General features: G+C 37.8%; 1 protein-coding gene across 4 annotated transcripts in view; it reads left to right on the top strand.

The window, feature by feature from the left end:
- Positions 1-18,535, top strand: part of Cth (Cystathionine gamma-lyase) — a 664,174-nt gene that overhangs the window by 558,405 nt on the left and 87,234 nt on the right. For all 4 annotated transcript variants that reach the window (XM_068225275.1, XM_067136551.2, XM_067136549.2 and 1 more), the window contains one exon: positions 6,802-6,954. In XM_068225275.1, coding sequence (XP_068081376.1) covers positions 6,802-6,954 — 153 coding nt within the window. The remainder of the gene's footprint in view (positions 1-6,801; positions 6,955-18,535) is intronic.

The following is an 18,535-nucleotide window of genomic DNA, read 5'->3' as shown; positions in this document are numbered from 1 at the left end:
TGAGTGCAAAGACAGGACATTGACTTTGTCATACTGTGCAAATGATGCTAATTTTGTTTAATTAATTAATTAATACCTTGTACACAATTTGTTTAATAAATTATATATATAAAAGAGGTCATTATATTTATCATATTCTCACACTAATAAAAGGGGTCATTTTATTTATTTATTTATTTATTTATTTATTTATTTATTTATTTATTTATTTATTTATTTATTTATTTATTTATTTATTTATTTATTTATTTATTCTTATTCTTATTCTTATTCTTATTCTTATTCTTCTTCTTCTTCGTTTAGGCCTACGATGGACCACATGGTTCTCAACTCTGGTGAGCTCTTTTCTTCCTCTTAGCCCAGTATTCTTTCATTCTAGCGCTATGGATGTCTTTTCTTTCTTGAGTCCATTTCACTCCTACTCCTGGACGCAGTGATTTAGTTGTTAGTGACTGTATTTATTTATTTATTTATTTATTTATTTATTTATTTATTTTTATTTTTTTATTTTTTATTTACATATTTTATGCCCACATTGGAGCACTTAATCAATACATTTGAGTTAATTTCTTATTTTTCTTCTCCCAGAACTTTCTCATCCTCTCCGACCTGGAAGCCCTTTGTGTGTCCGATATAGTATATTGTTTCCGTTCAACTGTTTTTAGTTTGAGACTTATGTTTTTGTTCATCAAAATCCTCTTCTCTTTTCTGTCTTTGATTTGTTGCTGAGTTATACCCAATTCTTCCAAATCATCCTGAACATCTTTGAACCAATTATTATTGATTGTATATAAAAAAAAAAAATCAAATAGGGTTTTAATATCCTGGTGTCTGGTAATCTTGATATGTGACAGAAAAAGGAAATTCATCTTTTACGCATTGTAGATATTATTGATTCACATTCACGGTAGACAATGTTGTTAGGCAACAATCTCCACTGTCCATCAACTTGGTGTTTTTTATTAATAATTGTTCTAAGAATTCTTCTCTCAGTTTTCTGTAATTTGTCTGTTGTAGATTTTACATTTAATTAGAATAAAATTTCACTAGCGTACGTTGCCTCTGGTGAGATCTGTACCCGTTATTTACAATCATATTTATGTGATTACCCCAATGAAGATCTTTCCTTATATTAATACCTAGGTATTTACAATGATTTCCAAAGGGAACTTTCACCCCATCAACGCAGTAATTAAAACTGAAAGTACTTTTCCTATTTGTGAAACTCACAACCTGACTTTTATCCCCGTTTATCATCATACCATTGCTTACTGTCCATCTCACAACATTATCGAGGTTATTTTGCAGTTGCTCACAATCTTGTAACTTATTTATTACTCTGTACAGAATAACATCATCTGCGAAAAGCCTTATCTCTGAATCCAGTTCTTTACACATATCATTGATATATAGTATATAAGAAAACATAAAGGTCCGATAATACTGCCGTGAGGAATTCCCCTCTTAATTTTTACAGGGACAGATAAAGCTTCACCTACTTTAATTCTCTGAGTTCTATTTTCTAGAAACAGAGCCACCCATTCAGTCACTCTTTTGTCAAGTCCAATTGCACTCATTTTTGCTAGTAGTCTCCCATGATCTACCCTATCAAATGCCTTAGACAGGTCAATCGCGATACAGTCTAATTGACCTCCTGAATCCAGATTAACTGCTATATCTTGCTGTAATCCTACAAGTTGGGCTTCAGTGGAATAACCTTTCCTAAACCCAAACTGCCTTCTATCAAACCAGTTATTAATTTTGCAAACATGTCTTATATAATCAAAAAGAATGCTTTCCCAAAGCTTACATACAATGCATGTCAAACTGACTGGCCTGTAATTTTCAGCTTTATGTCTATCACCCTTTCCTTTATATACAGGGGCTACTATAGCAACTCTCCATTCATTTGGTAAAGTTCCTTCATGCAAACAATAATCAAACAAGTACTTCAGATATGGTACTATATCCCAACCCATTGTCTTTAGTATATCCCCAGAAATCTTATCAGTTCCGGCTGCTTTTCTAGTTTTCAACTTTTGTATCTTACTGTAAATGTCATTGCTGTCATAAGTAAATTTTAATACTTCTTTAGTATTAGTCACCTCCTCTATCTGGACATTATCCTTGTAACCAACAATCTTTACATACTGCTGACTGAATTTTTTTTATTTTTTATTTTTTATTATTTTTTTTTTTGCTTGGGGCTTTACGTCGCACCGACACAGATAGGTCTTATGGTGACGATGAGATAGGAATCGCCTAGGAGTTGGAGGGAAACAGCCGTGGCCTTAATTAAGGTACAGCCCCAGCATTTGCCTGGTGTGAAAATGGGAAAACACGGAAAACCATCTTCAGGGCTGCCGACAGTGGGATTCGACCCCCCTATCTCCCGGATGCAAGCTCACAGCCGCGTGCCTCTACGCGCACGGCTAACTCGCCCGGTGCTGACTGAATACTTCTGCCTTTTGAAGATCCTCGCATACACACTCCCCTTGTTCATTAATGATTCCTGGAATGTCCTTCTTGGAACCTGTTTCTGCCTTAAAGTACCTATACATACTCTTCCATTTTGTACTAAAATTAGTGTGGCCACCAATTATGCTTGCATCATGTTATCCTTTTTTTTTTTTTTTTTTTTTTTCGTCGCACCGACACAGATAGGTCTTATGGTGACGATGGGACAGGGAAGGGCTAGGAGTGGGAAGGAAGCGGCCGTGGCCTTAATTAAGGTACAGCCCCAGCCTTTGCCTGGTGTGAAAATGGGAAACTACGGAAAACCATCTTCAGGGCTGCCAACAGTGGGGTTCGAACCTACTATCTCCCGAATACTGGATACTGGCCACACTTAAGCGACTGCAGCTATCGAGCTCGGTCATGTTATCCTTAGCTGACTTCTTTGCTAGATTCAATTTCCTAGTAAGTTCCTTCAATTTCTCCTTACTTCCACAGCCATTTCTAACTCTATTTCTTTCCAACCTGCACCTCCTTCTTAGTCTCTTTACTTCTCTGTTATAATATAGTGGATCTTTACCATTCCTTACCACCTTTAATGGTACAAACCTATTTTCACATTCCTCAACAATTGCTTTAAACCCATCTCAGAGTCTGTTTACATTTTTATTTACCGTTTTCCACCGATCATAGTTACGTATTAAAAACTCCCTCATGCCTGTTTTATCAGCCATATGGTACTGCCTAACAGTCCTAATTTTAATTTCTTCCTTTCTTTCACATTTATTTTTAATTACCACAAAAACAGCTTTGTGATCACTAATACCATCTATTAGTATTAGTATAGAGCTCATCTGGTTTTACCAGCACCACATCCAGAATATTCTTCTCTCTAGTTGCTTCCATCACTTTCTGAATCAGGTGCCCTTCCCATATTAACTTATTTGCCGTTTGTTGGTCATGCTTCCTGTCTTTTGCATTACCTTCCCAATTGACATTTGGTAAATTGAGATCACCCGCTTGACATTACATTATTATTTTCTATTTTTCACCGATCAATAACTTTTTTAAAATCATTAATTCCTCTTTTTTTTTTTTTTTTTGCTAGGGGCTTTACGTCGCACCGACACAGATAGGTCTTAGGGCGATGATGGGATAGGAAAGGCCTAGGAGTTGGAAGGAAGTGGCCGTGGCCTTAATTAAGGTACAGCCCCAGCATTTGCCTGGTGTGAAAATGGGAAACCACGGAAAACCATCTTCAGGGCTGCCGATAGTGGGATTCGAACCTACTATCTCCCGGATGCAAGCTCACAGCCGCGCGCCTCTACGCGCACGGCCATTCCTCTTTTATTGACCATACAGTACTGCTTAATAGTCCTACTTTTACAACCTTCCTTTCTATTACATTTATTTGTAACTATGACTATGAATTGCCTGCTGTCATTTCTTGATGGATACAGTACTTTTGTATCCATCTCTTGGCACAGGCCAGAGTAAAGTGTAGCTTCCACCGAAGTCCCAGTCTCATCCATGGTTGTGACAATATGGAAGCTGCTGGGGTATGGGTGGTGCTGAGTAATGACATTCATAGCACGACTAGTGCATCTGAGTGTTATGAAAGGTGTTGCTCATAGGGTCAGTCGTGCTGCAATAGCACTTTCTGACCCAGTGAGGAAAGCAATGGCAAACTACCTCACTCCTCATCTTGCCTAGTACGCCTCATTTTGGTGCTGCCATTGGTTTTTGGGGTTTCCTTATAACCGCATAACCTTCGGTGGAGCTATTTGAGGATCCAACCAGCCTCTGGGCTGATGACCTAACAGACAGACATGACTATGAATCAGGTCAGGTACATCCTGCTATCGTATGCGACAGTAGACGGTACTGCCTGCGACTGTCTGGCTGAGGGTTGGGCAGCTGTTATCAAACCTGACACACTAAGGGAGAACCAATGGCTATGGGCAGAGGAGTTCACCCTTAGGGGGCTTGTTGAAGCCGTTGAGTAGGAAAGGACACATAAATTCAACTGGTAGCTGCTGCCTTGCAGATGTGGCAGGAGACTGCTAAAGGCTAAGGGAGATAACACTGACGGAAAACCTTCTCTAACGTTATGCTTAGCAAAGTCAGTTGGAGAGTAACTGCAATCGCTTTCAACACTTACACGAGCCTCGGATGCAAACAAAGAACTCGGAGTAAACAACAGCACCCGCAGACCCACGCCAGGTATGATGGCTTACAGCCTCATGATAGGCCAGGCCTTGCGTTTGTGCAGCAACCCCAAAGAAAACAACACACTCAAATAGGAACAATCAGTGTACTGAGTTTGACTGGGAAATGTGAAGACCTAGTGGACATCGTGGAGAGAAGGAAAATATCAATCCTAGGACTGAGTGAAACTAAATGGAAAGGTAAAGGGAAGAAATACTGAAGTTGAAGAAAAACTATGCCCTCTACTGGAATGGTAACAACAGAGAGATGAGAAATGGAGTAAGATTGATATTGTCTAAAGAGTTAGATGGTATTACAGAGATCCAGTACATCAGTGAGAGGATTATAAAGGCAACAGTTTACTTTGGGAAGGATAAGCTGACACTGGTGCAAGCGTATGCCACTCAGACGGATTGCAGTAAAGATGAAAAGAACAAGTTTCTCGAAGACCTAGAAGAGACCATCAGTGAAGAGAGGGCAATCATCATTGGGGACCTCAACACACAGCTCAGAACAGACCACCACAAGAAGTACGGACTACATCAAGGCTGTAGGACAATTCTTCCCAAACGTGTTGCAGCATATCACGATCCACTGAGTTGAGAACACGTGTTATCCGCTCTTGAAGATCATCCAGTGTAGTGGGTAGTGGCGGAAACTAAACTTTGTCCTTGACGTATCCCCACAGGAAGAAGTCGCAAGGAGTTAGGTCTGGGGATCTGGGTGGCCATGCGAGTAGAACACGATCCGTAGCAGTGTGTCGACCTATCCACCATTGAGGCACTGTTTCGTTCAGAAATGCTCGCACTGATAAGCTCCAATGGGGTGGGGCTCCATCTTGTTGGAAAATGAAGTCGCATGAGTGTGTTTGCAGCAAAGGGAAGAGCGAGGTTCATAACCTTGCGAGATAGCTTTGTCCTGTGACAGTGTTGCTGTTGAAGAAGAAAGGGCCATAAACCCTGACATTACTGTCCGCACAGAAAACATTTACATTGGGAGAATTCCGTTCGTGCTCGATTGTAGCATGTGGGTGTGCGGTTCCCCAAATCCAAACATTGTGATGATTGACACAGCCATTGATATGGAAGGTTTCTTCAGCACTAAAAATGAGGCACGAAAAGGTGTCTTTATCATCATTTTCCATATTTAGCATCGCAGCACAGAATTCCATCCGTTGTGCCTTGCCAACATGTCTCGGTAACTGAACCAGCTGAAATACGGTTTCATGTGTATGCGTCTTTTCAGGACACGCCAGATACTGGTACTGCTCACCTGAAGCTGACGGCGACCTTGGGAAATAGATTTCCGGGGGCTCCAAGTAAACGCCTCTTGGATTCTCCTCACATTTCCTTCTGACTATGCAGTTTGCGGTCGACCAAGGATTTTTCCTTTACACAAACATCCTGTTTCCTTGAACTGTTGGAAATACTGTCAGATGTTCTTGGGAGAGGGCCTGTATGCATAGTTGTTAAATCTCGTACGGAACTCGCGTTGCACCGTGACCACAGACCTGGTCCATGCGAACGGAACAACACAGAACGCTTTGTGCTGAGGTGTTGCCATTGTTAGACTCTCGCGGCAATTGAGTGAGCTCATTGCTGTGCAGGTTAAATGGACTCAGGGGAAGGGGAGGGAAGGAAGGCACGGAGCACTCCACTGACTACTAATAGAAATGTGAGGCCACGCCTTTTGTAACAATATGCGACTCGTTCCGCTGCATGGCTTGAGTACGGCGCAATAAGCCCTCAAAATCGGTTCATTCTGTGTTAAAGACCCTGTATTTCATAATCTCATTTTACAGGGAATATCTGGAATTTGTTTCCATGTAGTGATACATGTCAAGTAATGAAATCATATCAAATATGTACCTAGCAAGTGGTTGTGCAATAGCTATCAGTTTGCATTTTGGAGGTAGTGGGTTCGAACGCTAATGTCAGCAGCCCTGAAGATGGTTTTCCATGGTTTCCCATTTTCATACCAGGAAAATGCTGGGGCTGTACCTTAATTAAGGCCATGGTCGTTTCTTTCCCACCCCTAGCTGTTTCCTATCCCATCGTCATCGTAAGACCTATTTGTGTTGGTGCGACATAGAAAAGAAAAAACATTTCAACTAATTTGAGTTTTATATTTAATGTTTAGGTATAGGTGCAGTTCCTTCTCCATTTGACTGTTACTTGGTGAATCGCGGCTTGAAGACATTACCTCTCCGCATGGAAGAGCACATGAAAAATTGTCTAGCTGTTGGACGCTTTTTGGAACAACATCCATGTGTGGAGAAAGTTTTGAATCCAGGTATGATTTCTTTAATAGTTAGGACGAATTTATAATTAAAATATCGTAGCATTCATATATTATTTATACAGAAGTGGAAAGGTTCTGTAAGAATTCATGCACAAGAGTTCATAGAGATAAATGTTGAAGAAAATATCATCATTGTCATCGGCTGTTACTCATATCCAGGTGTTTGTTTCTCTCCTGCAATTGTTTCACCACCTCTTTACCCTATATTGATGTTATTGGTGACTAAACCAATCATGATGTGCATAAAACCTGCGGCCACATGTTACACCTGATGGAGGGAGGAGAACATTGCTGGACCTGGCGTTTCCATCTTTGACAGATATCTATTTACAAATGATTTACAAGCATTACCCAAAATCCATAAAAAAGAGGTTCCCGTGCACCCTATTATAAATAGCAGAAACAGTCCCACTTATAAGGTCTCAGGATTTTTACATTATTTTCTTAACAAACATTTCAAATTCAACAATGAAGCATATGTAAAAATTTCCATTGAATTCTGCAAAAAATTAACACAATTTAAACTACAACCTAACCATATAATGGTCTCATATGACATCACCAGTATGTACTCAAGCATCCCTATAAATGACACTATAGATATTATCAAAAAGAACCTTTCAAAACACAGTAATTTAAGCAAATTTGAAAGAAATGACTTCAACAAATCATTGAGCTTTGTTTTGAAAAATAACTACTTCACTTTCAACAACAAAATCTACCGTCAAAAAGGACTGGTAATGGGAGATCCTGTTTCGGACATTTTAGCAAACATTTTCATAGACAATCTAGAGGCTAACAAAATAGTAAACAAAATCAACGGTGTCCACCTATGGATAAGATTCGTAGATGACACGTTTGCCATCATTGATAAACTGCAAAACAACAGTAACAACATTTTAGAGTTTCTTAATGGACTCAACAATAACATCACCTTCACAAAGGAAGATGAAACCAACAACTCTTTAAATTTCCTAGATATAATCATAAATAGAACCAATAATACATTCGAATTTCAAATCTACAGAACACCCATTTTTGTCCCTCTGACTATAAGAAATGAATCTGTGCACCCGCATTCTCACAAATTAGCAACCTTCTACAGCTTAATCCATAGAGCATTCAAAATTCCTCTTTAAAATGACAACCGAAAAAAAGAACTACAAATATACTCTAATTCAGGAGTTTATAGACTCAGATGCGCCCAATGTGAATTTCCTTATGTTGGGCAAACTGGACACATCTTTCATACAAGATATTTAGAGCAAATCATTGCATCCAAGCACAACAAACACTCTGCTATGAGCATTCATATGAAAGAAACAGGGCATAACTTCCCCACCATAGACCAGGATCTTCAAATCTTAAAGATTATTAACCCTCTTAATGCCAAGCCATGATATTCTGGCTAAGAATGCCAAGCTATTTTTAGTGGTTCTGCAGACTTTCAGAAAAATATTCATAAAAAATTTATTTTGAAAAATATGTGCATTATTCTTGCAGTATCATATAAAATATACTTCTGACTTTACCAAGAAATGCTTATAAATTTGAAAAACATCTCCACTTTATTTTAAAATTGACAACAATTTAACAATTGTAAATTTTTATTTTTATTTTTAAGTTGAAGTCTAATTTTGGAAATACAGTTTGTGACATTGCCTAAATCCAAGAACATGGGTAAAATAAACACACAATTCTAAACAAAACGACATCATCAAAAATTTGATTAATTTAACTGCAACCACACCAAAAAGTTTTTTTTAATTTGCACTCACCATTTTCCTCACTGAAATTTTTGTTCCACTGTCAATCGTACCTGGCATTGAACAGTAATTTAATGCACAACCCTTTTGTAGTACACAATAATTATTAGTGAAAACTGTGACAATGGACATATTTCAACAATATACACCCTTAAAAATTACAATCAGAAATGCTTTCATTTCCAATACAAAAGTACCCTGCCAAACTTTAACCCTTGATTGTGATGAAAAGGCATATGTTGACGTGAATTGCTGGGCATACCTATTTGTTTCAGTTACCATCAAATTTAGCAATGAAGCAGTGAAGAACAACTTAAAATAATCTATTATAGGGACATTACGTGGAGGCGCATGTTTAGGCCCAGCGAGATCCATGAAAATGACGGGAGTGGTTCGGAAAAATTTCTCGGAAACAAACATTAGCATTCACATTGCCTTCATTATTATTCTCAATATCACTCGCATCTTTCATAGCTCCGTCATCATTACTGTCACTTTCTGAATCACTCAGGACTGGCAGTGAATTTTTAATCGGATCCACAGATTGCAATTGAGTAGTAACCTCAACACCCGATGTACTGGGGCTAGAATAGCACTTCCTTTTCTGTACTGGTTATAATGGCGGTGTTCCTGGTATCACGTCACTATCAAAATCACTTTCCGATTCTACTTCATCTGCTATTATATCATTTTCCTCTAAATAGGCTATTAGCTTATCGTCATCCATGCCGGCAACAAAACTATCTCTACTACAGCTCGCCATGTTGTCAACAACTCAGAGCTTGTAAACATCACAGATTATTAACTCCCTCCGTTCGTGTCAAAGATCCCCAAGGCCAAAACTCTGCCATTCTCGTGAAAGCTTGAAACCTCAGCTTTCAAACGGAATGAAACACCCGGAGACATCTGGTAGCAGAAGCCGTTAAACACTAGGAAATCATCGCGCCGATTCAGTCGGCTCTGGCATTTTTCGCGGGAGGAGCGAAAGCCGATCTGATCGGCGCGTGGCACTCAGGTGGTTAATAAAGGTAGTCTAATGACTGAATTTGAAAATACCTACATTTTTTAGACCAACACTTCAATAAAAATCAAAATCAAAATGACGTTGTAGAAACAAAGAGCCCAGTCATGGAACAAATTCCTAACATTATCATCTCTTAACATAAACGGTAATTTTTAAAAAAAATCTTCAACTGTAAATCCAGCATTAATACCCATATATCAACAGCAGCCATTGCCCCCTTCCCCCAGTCGAACCAATAGCGATCTTAATGCCCCGCCCACAACACTCCACCCAACACACTCCCGGCCAACAGTGACACACCCCTACAATACAAGAAGCAGAGATAAAACGACTGTCAGACCACCTCACACAACCAACACAACTGGACTTCCTCCTAACGTCTAATGGGTAAATGTCAAGAATATTAAATTCACGAATAAACCATCCTAATATAGTACTCACACACTTTTTCGTTTTATTCCACAGATTTCAACACACTCACATCCAGAATCCAGTTGAACTCCTCTCCAGGCTTACATTGAATAACTTCAAAAAAACTTCACAACATAAACAACATACAGTATGTTTATATGGAGATGAAATAATCCGTTATTTAATGACACTCGATCAAGCTCTCTACCAGCATTCTTGCCATCCAACCGGCGCTCCACTTTAATAGTGATTCTCATTCTTCAAGAAAGTGATGTTAATCTTTAGAATATTTGGGCCATCCCAAAAAACCATATAAGTGAACGTGTTTGATCTCCTACAAATGTAAAATGAAATGTTTAAATGTTATGATTCCAATAGACTACAATTGCCATCCCAGCATGGCATTATGAGTGTTGATATTTTGTATTATCTCCATTCAACGTGGACATACTGTAAATAGGACGTCCCATTGGAACTTTCAGATAAGATCGGCAAGTTCATTTCCAAATTGTACCATATGTTATATATATATCAGGGTAAATAGTTGTAAAAATAGTTTTTAAGAATAGTTCTAGTACAAGTTAATCTACTAATAGGCTAAACAACAAAATGTATAGATGTTTTAAATTCCACTTGTTTCATGCCGTTCTCATTATTGGCATTATGAGAGTTGACACTTAGTATTATTTCCATTCAATGTGAACATTAGTTGGACGTTACACTAGAACTTCAAGACATGAATGGCTTATCCACTCCAAATATGACCTTTAAGTTTTTATACTTCAGTGCAAATTGTTATATAAAAAATATGATTTATGAATAATCCTAGTATAGCATCCACTCAGAACTCTGACTTTGAGTTAGAATTCATGGCTGACGATGCCTGCAATGACAGGCGAAACATGTACCATTCTTAAACTTAATATAATGACAGTAATATAGTCCTAAAGACTTTACTAGTATTGAATAGGTGGTTTCAATAAATTAACTGTTTAACTTTTAATAAGATATATATTTCCCATCTTTGATGCACACATTCAAATTGCACAACAGCATCTATGATAGTTGAGCATCAACAAGAGCAATCTTCTGTAAGAGTATGTCAGACGCTCTAGTTTATGTTTTTGCTCTTCATGATCACTTCAAAGGGTCACCATGAGACCTCTGCCAGCTCTGATTTCAGTATACTGGATTTGCTGAGGAAGTCTGTTGTCTCCCATATGCTAGATATATCCAATCCATCTAAGCCAATAGTAGTGGCCTGTATGCCTTACATCTCAGGAACTACAACACCGGATACATAGTAATCCTATTTGATATTCATAAAGGATGTAAGTTTTTGCTGGTGCAAACGTTCAAATTTCTTGATGTCCTGTTGATATAGGGTCTAGGTTTCACATCCATAGAGTAATGTTGAGACAGCAGCAGCCCAGTACACTATTGGTTTGGTCATCTGCAAATTGCAATTCGGTGATCCAGATGAGGTTGGTTGGCCTTTGTGCATGTAATCTGGCCGGATTAAAAAGTCTAATTAATACACCTGCATCTTTTGTAGATGATACCTTGTAGAACATGGCTGCCAGGTACAGGGCACAAAGTGTAAGAGCAAGTATAATTGGAAATTCTTCAGATTAGTCATCCTGATAAAGCACCTGTCCAGCCATACCATCATGAATTGCTTGAATGAATCCAACAAAACGTTCAGTGCAACCAAATCTCCTTATAACCATCCACATCTCATTTCCAGGCATTGTGCCTTTTTTCCCTGCAGATTGTAAAATAAAAGCAGAGATTTTTGTTATTGTTTGCACTTCTGCAGTTGTCTGGTATGGAAGATCATATTCATAGTGATTCTGGAGGTCCGAAATCCACATTGAGATTCTGGAAGTATTTTCTCAGAAACTAAACGGAGGCAATTCATTAGGATTCTAGCAAAACCTTTTCCCGTTATGGAGAGCAAGAAAATACCATGATAATTACCACAGATACTTTTGTCACTTTTTTAAAAAAAGATGCTGACAGTAATTGAACTCTTCATGCCAGGTATTCATTTTTTGGTTTCCCATATTAGAAGGATCAGAGAAAAAAACTGGTTTCAGAGGTAAAGTGCCTCTCTGAATGAGCTCTAGGGGAATGCTGTCTGGTCTAGGAGCCTTTCTTGCTTTCAGAATGTTGAGAGATTCAGACATTCTTGACATGTCTTGGAGACATTCTTGAAAAGTTGGAGGGGCAGCCATCCAAGGCTGTGGAGGATGTGGTTCATACTGGAGGAAGTCCTCTGCCATAATGGAGCTGTGATTAAAAAGTGAGCTGAAGTTTTCTTTCCACGCTTCAGAATGTCTAGACTGTCAGTGGATTTCAGGGTACCTGATGAGGAACGGACAGGTCACCATAAGAATGTTCTGTAGATCCCTGGCATCACACAGATTTGGAGTTCATTTATTTTTTGTTGCCGTCAATTGAATGCTCTGATTTCAGTCTGATATTTTTGCTTTAGCTCTTGAAATAATGCTGTCATCTCACTGGAGGTTGGGTGCTAATTAATAGATACGCTTCCCTCTTGGCACTGATGAGTAGATATTAGATTTGTATGCACTACATTTATCTACTGTAAAATATGCATGCATTTATGCTGTCAAAATCTTTAGAACATGTTTTAAAATTTTGAAAATATGCACTGAAATATGCTGTTATAAACAAAATATATATCTTTTATAGATCTAATTGCATTGAATGACCTTCCTTATATGTCTATCTGGAGGCTGTGATTTTCTTTACAATAACCTGTATGATGATGACTTTTTCCAAATGTTCAGGAGTAAATCGATGCTGTTTATCGGTTAATATCAGTTTGTGTGCAGAGATGGACCTCTCAATGTCCACAGATGTGATTGGACAGTATTTGTAAGTACTTACAAGCTCTGGAAGAATTTCCTCTGGATGTTGTGCACTGTCACCGTGAAGATACAGAACATAAAATATTGAAATCAGGATTTCTTTGTAATACACTGCACATTTTTGCACTCAATATCTCTATTTTAGAGGGGCACACTTAAATTCACTTTTCTTATTCTCAAGGATTGAAACAGAAAGGTATTTTTATAGTTTGTCTAGTGCATGGGATAGATTTTTGAAAGGTGCCTTTATTATACTCAAGTCCCTTTGGAATATTTAATTTTTGAAAATGGTCTTTGGATGCTCAGTTGATAAAGCAGCACTTGGATTTAGACTGCAAGCAACTTTATCTTCATTGAAATTATCAGCATGTACCCCAGTGCGTATGAATTAGTTCTGGGAGTAAAAGAAGCTCTGGGTATTTTTCCCTACAAGAATTTACTCAAACAAGCACTTTTACAAACACTTTCTTGGTTCTAGAAATTAAGGTATATACTTTAGACAACTATTCGCGTATGACTTCTGCTACACTCTGAAGCCTATGCACAATACAAGCAGCATGAATTAATAATACAGGAAATGTGTCTGTAATGAATGCCAATATACCTGACAAAATGTTCAGAATTGCAGAATTCCTGTTAGACCCCTTCCCTTTTCGCTATTTAATATGTGTGAAAAAATTTCAGTTTAACAAATTTCGAACTTTCAGTATAACAAATTAACAGTTAGTCCCATATTTAACTGAATTAAAAAAATATATAGTTCTAATTCTTCCTGTTTTATTCGCTGGACATTTTGCACAACATGTTGCTATGCACCAGACAGCCCACTTGTCACAAAACACTGGTGAAACTAGCCAATTACAACTATCAGGGGAAGGTAAGCAAACCACATAACAATTCTGATCAGCAGGTTGCCTACCCAGCAGCATGTAAAGATTATGATGTGTTTCTTCAAACAAATTTATAGTTTACTCAATTAAGGGGTACATCATTATGCAGGATATATTTCTTTTAAACAAAACACAAATAATATTGCCTCAGAGAGACATTAATATAAACATATTGAAAGCAATGCTGATGTTTAGTGTTGCATGGAGATCACTGAAAGAAGAAATCATTGCAAACTGCTTTGGAAAAGCTGGAGTGGTTTATGCAGAAGACATCACAGAAAGTGAAGTGTTAGTTGATGCGGAAACAGAGGAAAACTGAAAGTTATGTATGAAAAGTTGGATGTGCCATTAAGTGTGAATCTTGCAGACTACATCAATATGGACTGTGATGTGTTGGTACAAAAAAGAAATCAGTGATGATGTAATAGTGGCAAACATTATGGGTGATAGAAATCAGCATGACATTGAGGTGGAAGAGGAAGAAATACCTCAGAGTGTTTGAAAACTTTTCATATATGCACAAAACATGCCAAAATCATTAAATATGAGCTAATACCATAAATATGCAATTATATGCAGCACAAAATTTAACATGTGGAAAGAAGTGCACTTGAAACCTACTCCGAACTTTGCTCTTTTTTTTTTTTTTTTTGCTAGTGGCTTTACGTTGCACCAACACAGCTAGGTCTTATGGCGACGATGGGGCAGGAAAGGCCTAAGAGTTGGAAGGAAGCGCTGTGGCCTTAATTACGATACAGCCCCAGCATTTGCTGATGATGACCCGGATTGGGGTCGAAACCGGTACCGATTCCACTTACAATTAAATAGGAATGTAACACTACATTTCGTATTTATTTGTATTGAATAGGTTGAACTACCTTATTTATTATTTCAGTTTAACTACGGACCACAGGCGCTAAAACTGGCGGGAGGAAGGAAGAATTAGTACAGCGGTAATTAATTACAAAATTCGAACACACTTTATTATCCGAATAATGAATAGAAGTCAGCACACCTTCTCCTAAAGATTGTAATTACTGGTACTTAAGTATTATACATTGATAAATATATACGGTACTGTAAATATACCTCCACAAGACTTAAATCATAAACAGAGATTTAAGTACGCACTTGTTCCCCTTGCTTATAGACTTCGATTCATGTACTTTTTTAGGTTGATGGCTTACATAAAACTGCAGATACAGCCTTGTCCATCACCAAAGGCATGTGAATTTTGTGGCGTTATCTGCCGCAACAAGATAAATTTCAAGTTTCCTGCATGGTATATTTTCCATTATTGCTGTTAGAAGAATCAAGGCGATTTCAAAGTAATGGCAACACTGCACCAAGGAGTCAATTGCATCAACCAAAGAGAACAAGCAGAGTGACAAGAGCAGTACTGGGGAGGGGATAGTGGGAGAGGTTTTCTGTGGTAGGTACCAAACAAAAAAAAACATATTACCATTCTATAGTTTTAGACCAACAACTGTATTGGAGCAGTAAAATTTTGGCAGAATACTCACTGATTAACATAGGAGCAAAATAGGTCCGAAACAAACCCTAGACATAAATCACCAAAGCAATTTTTTTTCTTGAACTTCCCTTAAGACGAAAGTTAACAATTCACAAATAAGAAAGAGGTAAAAAGGGACTATTAAGCAGGAGTTTGTTACAGTTTTCAAATAATGTTCCATACACGATCATCTCAGATGATATTCTTTCTAGAGAAATAATTATAAAACTTCTGAAAGAACAACTTTTTTTTTTTTAATGATAATAATAATTGGAATAGTATGTTTTTGCACACTACACACAGAAGGACAATAGGTCCGAGAGAGATCCTGGACATGAATCACCAAAGTGATACCCAAGCTTCCCTTAACAGGAAGAAAGTAGTAGGAAACTACCGCACAGAATTGTTTACAATTTTACAAAAACATTTCATACAGCATGATCTCAGGATAATATTTGCTGTAGATTCCACCTATACAAGGGAACTACTACACAGGATTTAGTTACAATTTTCAAAAATAAAAATAAAAAAGGGTTTCATACATAATCATCTCAGATGATTTTCTTCCTAGAGAAATAGACATAAAACTTTTGAAAAAGCAACTGTCCTTTTTCTATGATGAATATAATATTTGGCCACAATTACAAATCAAACACCTCTAGGGCGTTTTTACAAAAACCTAATGATCCTAGTGAAAGAGAAAGGGGAGGGAAAAGAGGAGGGTCCAAACAACGACGACATGAAAGGAAGAGATAAAAAAAAAATATAGAATTCCGAGTGCGCGATACTGGAGAAAGCTCATCCGCCAATTAGTGTCCAAATTTCAAAGCTTGAGAAAATTCTGTTGGCGATGTCCACTCTCAGTCCACATCAATTAATTTGCAGAACATAATTAAAAGGTAATTTTGATAAGTAGAAAGTAGTAAGAATTTAGGCGCGAACCAAGGCCTTTGAAAATCAAGAGTGTATTAACACCCAACACGCCTGAATGGCTACGTTAAAGTTTTCCAACAATTTGCATGTGAAGTGTTTTAGCTCACCCAAGTCCGACGATGTAAAGTTTTCCAGCTGGACGGGAATGGAAACCGCATCGCACGATAAGCCGAGCGAGGTCAGTGGCCCCTCCACACACACTTTACACAAGTAGATGCCCTTCAGCCTAAGACGGGCGAGGCAGTCCAATATATACACGCCTGGAAGCGAAGACCAGTCTATTCTAGAAGGTTTAAGTGACGTGGCAGATGACGTAGGCGGTGTTAAGCAGACACAAGACGACAGTCAGTATGTTGAGAGTTGCAGGAGCGGAAAGATGGGTGAGCACAAAGTAAGATTAATCCAATGATACGTAGAGGTATAGATGATAAAAACCGATAATAATAATAATAATAATAATAATAATAATAATAATAATAATAATAATAATAATAATAATAATAGTAGAGAGCATATATTCCAGTAGAAACGTAGATGGGATGATATTTCCAGAAGCTTGTAGAAACGTAGATCGAGGGGTTATGGCAGGAGCATGTTACAATTTCTTGAGTTTCCCAGTGCCAGTTCCTTTGAAGATTTGACCATCTATATATATAAAATAAGAGTTTTGTCTGTACATTGCTCAGAATTTGAAAAGAATGGTATTTCTGTATCGGTCATGTCCATAGTAACAAGGAAATGCAATTTTTACCTTTCCGTAATTTCTGTCTGTCTGTCTGTCTGTCTGTCTGTCTGTATGTATGTATGTATGTATGTATGTACACGCATCACGAGAAAACGGCTGAAGAGAATTTAATGAAAATCAGTATGTGAAGTCGGGGATGAGCCACTACAGTCTGGGCTATAAATAATTTAACTCACGCTGAGTGAAATGGTCGTTTAGGAGAAGCCCTAAAATTGAATTCTCGAATATTTATATTATTAGTGGTCCTATCGATAAATACTGTATAACGAAAGTTGTATAGAATTACATTTCCGATCATTTATGTCATATATTGTTACCGTACCGGCTTAGATTACACAGATATCATGAATTTATGTTTTTGTTGCCAAGTCCATTTCAACGCCAAGCTACAAGAAAATGGGTGAACAGAATTTAATGAAAGTCTGTATATAAAGTTGGGGAATAAGAAACTACAGTCTAAGTTATAAACAATTTTATTCATCCTAGATAAAATTGTAGTTCAGGGGAAGGCGCCTAAAATTTAATTTTTAAATACCTTTGTTATTAGTCCTATCGAAAAGTACTACATAATGAAAGTTATAGAGAATACAATTTCGACCATTTATGTTTTATTCAGTTTTACCGTACCGACTACGATAAGAGTGGTATTTCAGAGCCGAAAGGAAATTAAATGTGAAGGCCTACGATACTGAAAGCTCACAACATTGATCAACAATAACATTATATTGACCATTGTTTGTTGTGATGTTCTTCGTCTTTTAAGCTGCCGCTCAACTCAGATAAATGGGATTACTGCTGCGTAATAACAGCCTGACTGAATATTTGCGGGAAATAGCTGGGGAGATGTAAAACTTTCTTCTTTAACGTGCCATTACTCTGGTTCATACATTTTCTGATACTGCCAGTATGTAACAGACTGGTTCATCATAGTATTCCAGCTATTCGATCCCTACTCTGACGTGGTGGTTTGAAAGAGCAGTGTGCATACTCAAGGCAGAGGCTCAGTTAGTAGTAGTAGTGGTGGTAGTAGTAGTAGTAGTAGTAGTAGTAGTAGTAAAACCGGTCTAGAATTACAATTTAGGCCTATTCCAAATTCTAGCACTACAATTCACTAAATAACTCAAAATTCAACACTGGAAAAGAGCCGTTTCTTAAGAAAAGCTCCTTTCTCTTCACTTTTGTTAAATTCTACATTCATTTTATTCTAAATTAGCAGTGAAGAGGGGGTTTCTCCTCTGGCTTGGAGGAAAAATTTACCTCCATATCAGATAGATTTTTCCGCCACCTGTGCAGTGAACTGAGATTTCCCGACTCATCGAGTACTTCTAGGAAACAGATTAGTAAAAGGGCATATTTTTTGCCGTGGGAGTCTCTACAATTCGACACCCCCACC

Source organism: Anabrus simplex, chromosome 1 (assembly GCF_040414725.1).
Source record: "Anabrus simplex isolate iqAnaSimp1 chromosome 1, ASM4041472v1, whole genome shotgun sequence".
Lineage (NCBI taxonomy): Eukaryota > Metazoa > Arthropoda > Insecta > Orthoptera > Tettigoniidae > Anabrus > Anabrus simplex.
This window is presented reverse-complemented; position numbering and strand designations above follow the sequence as displayed.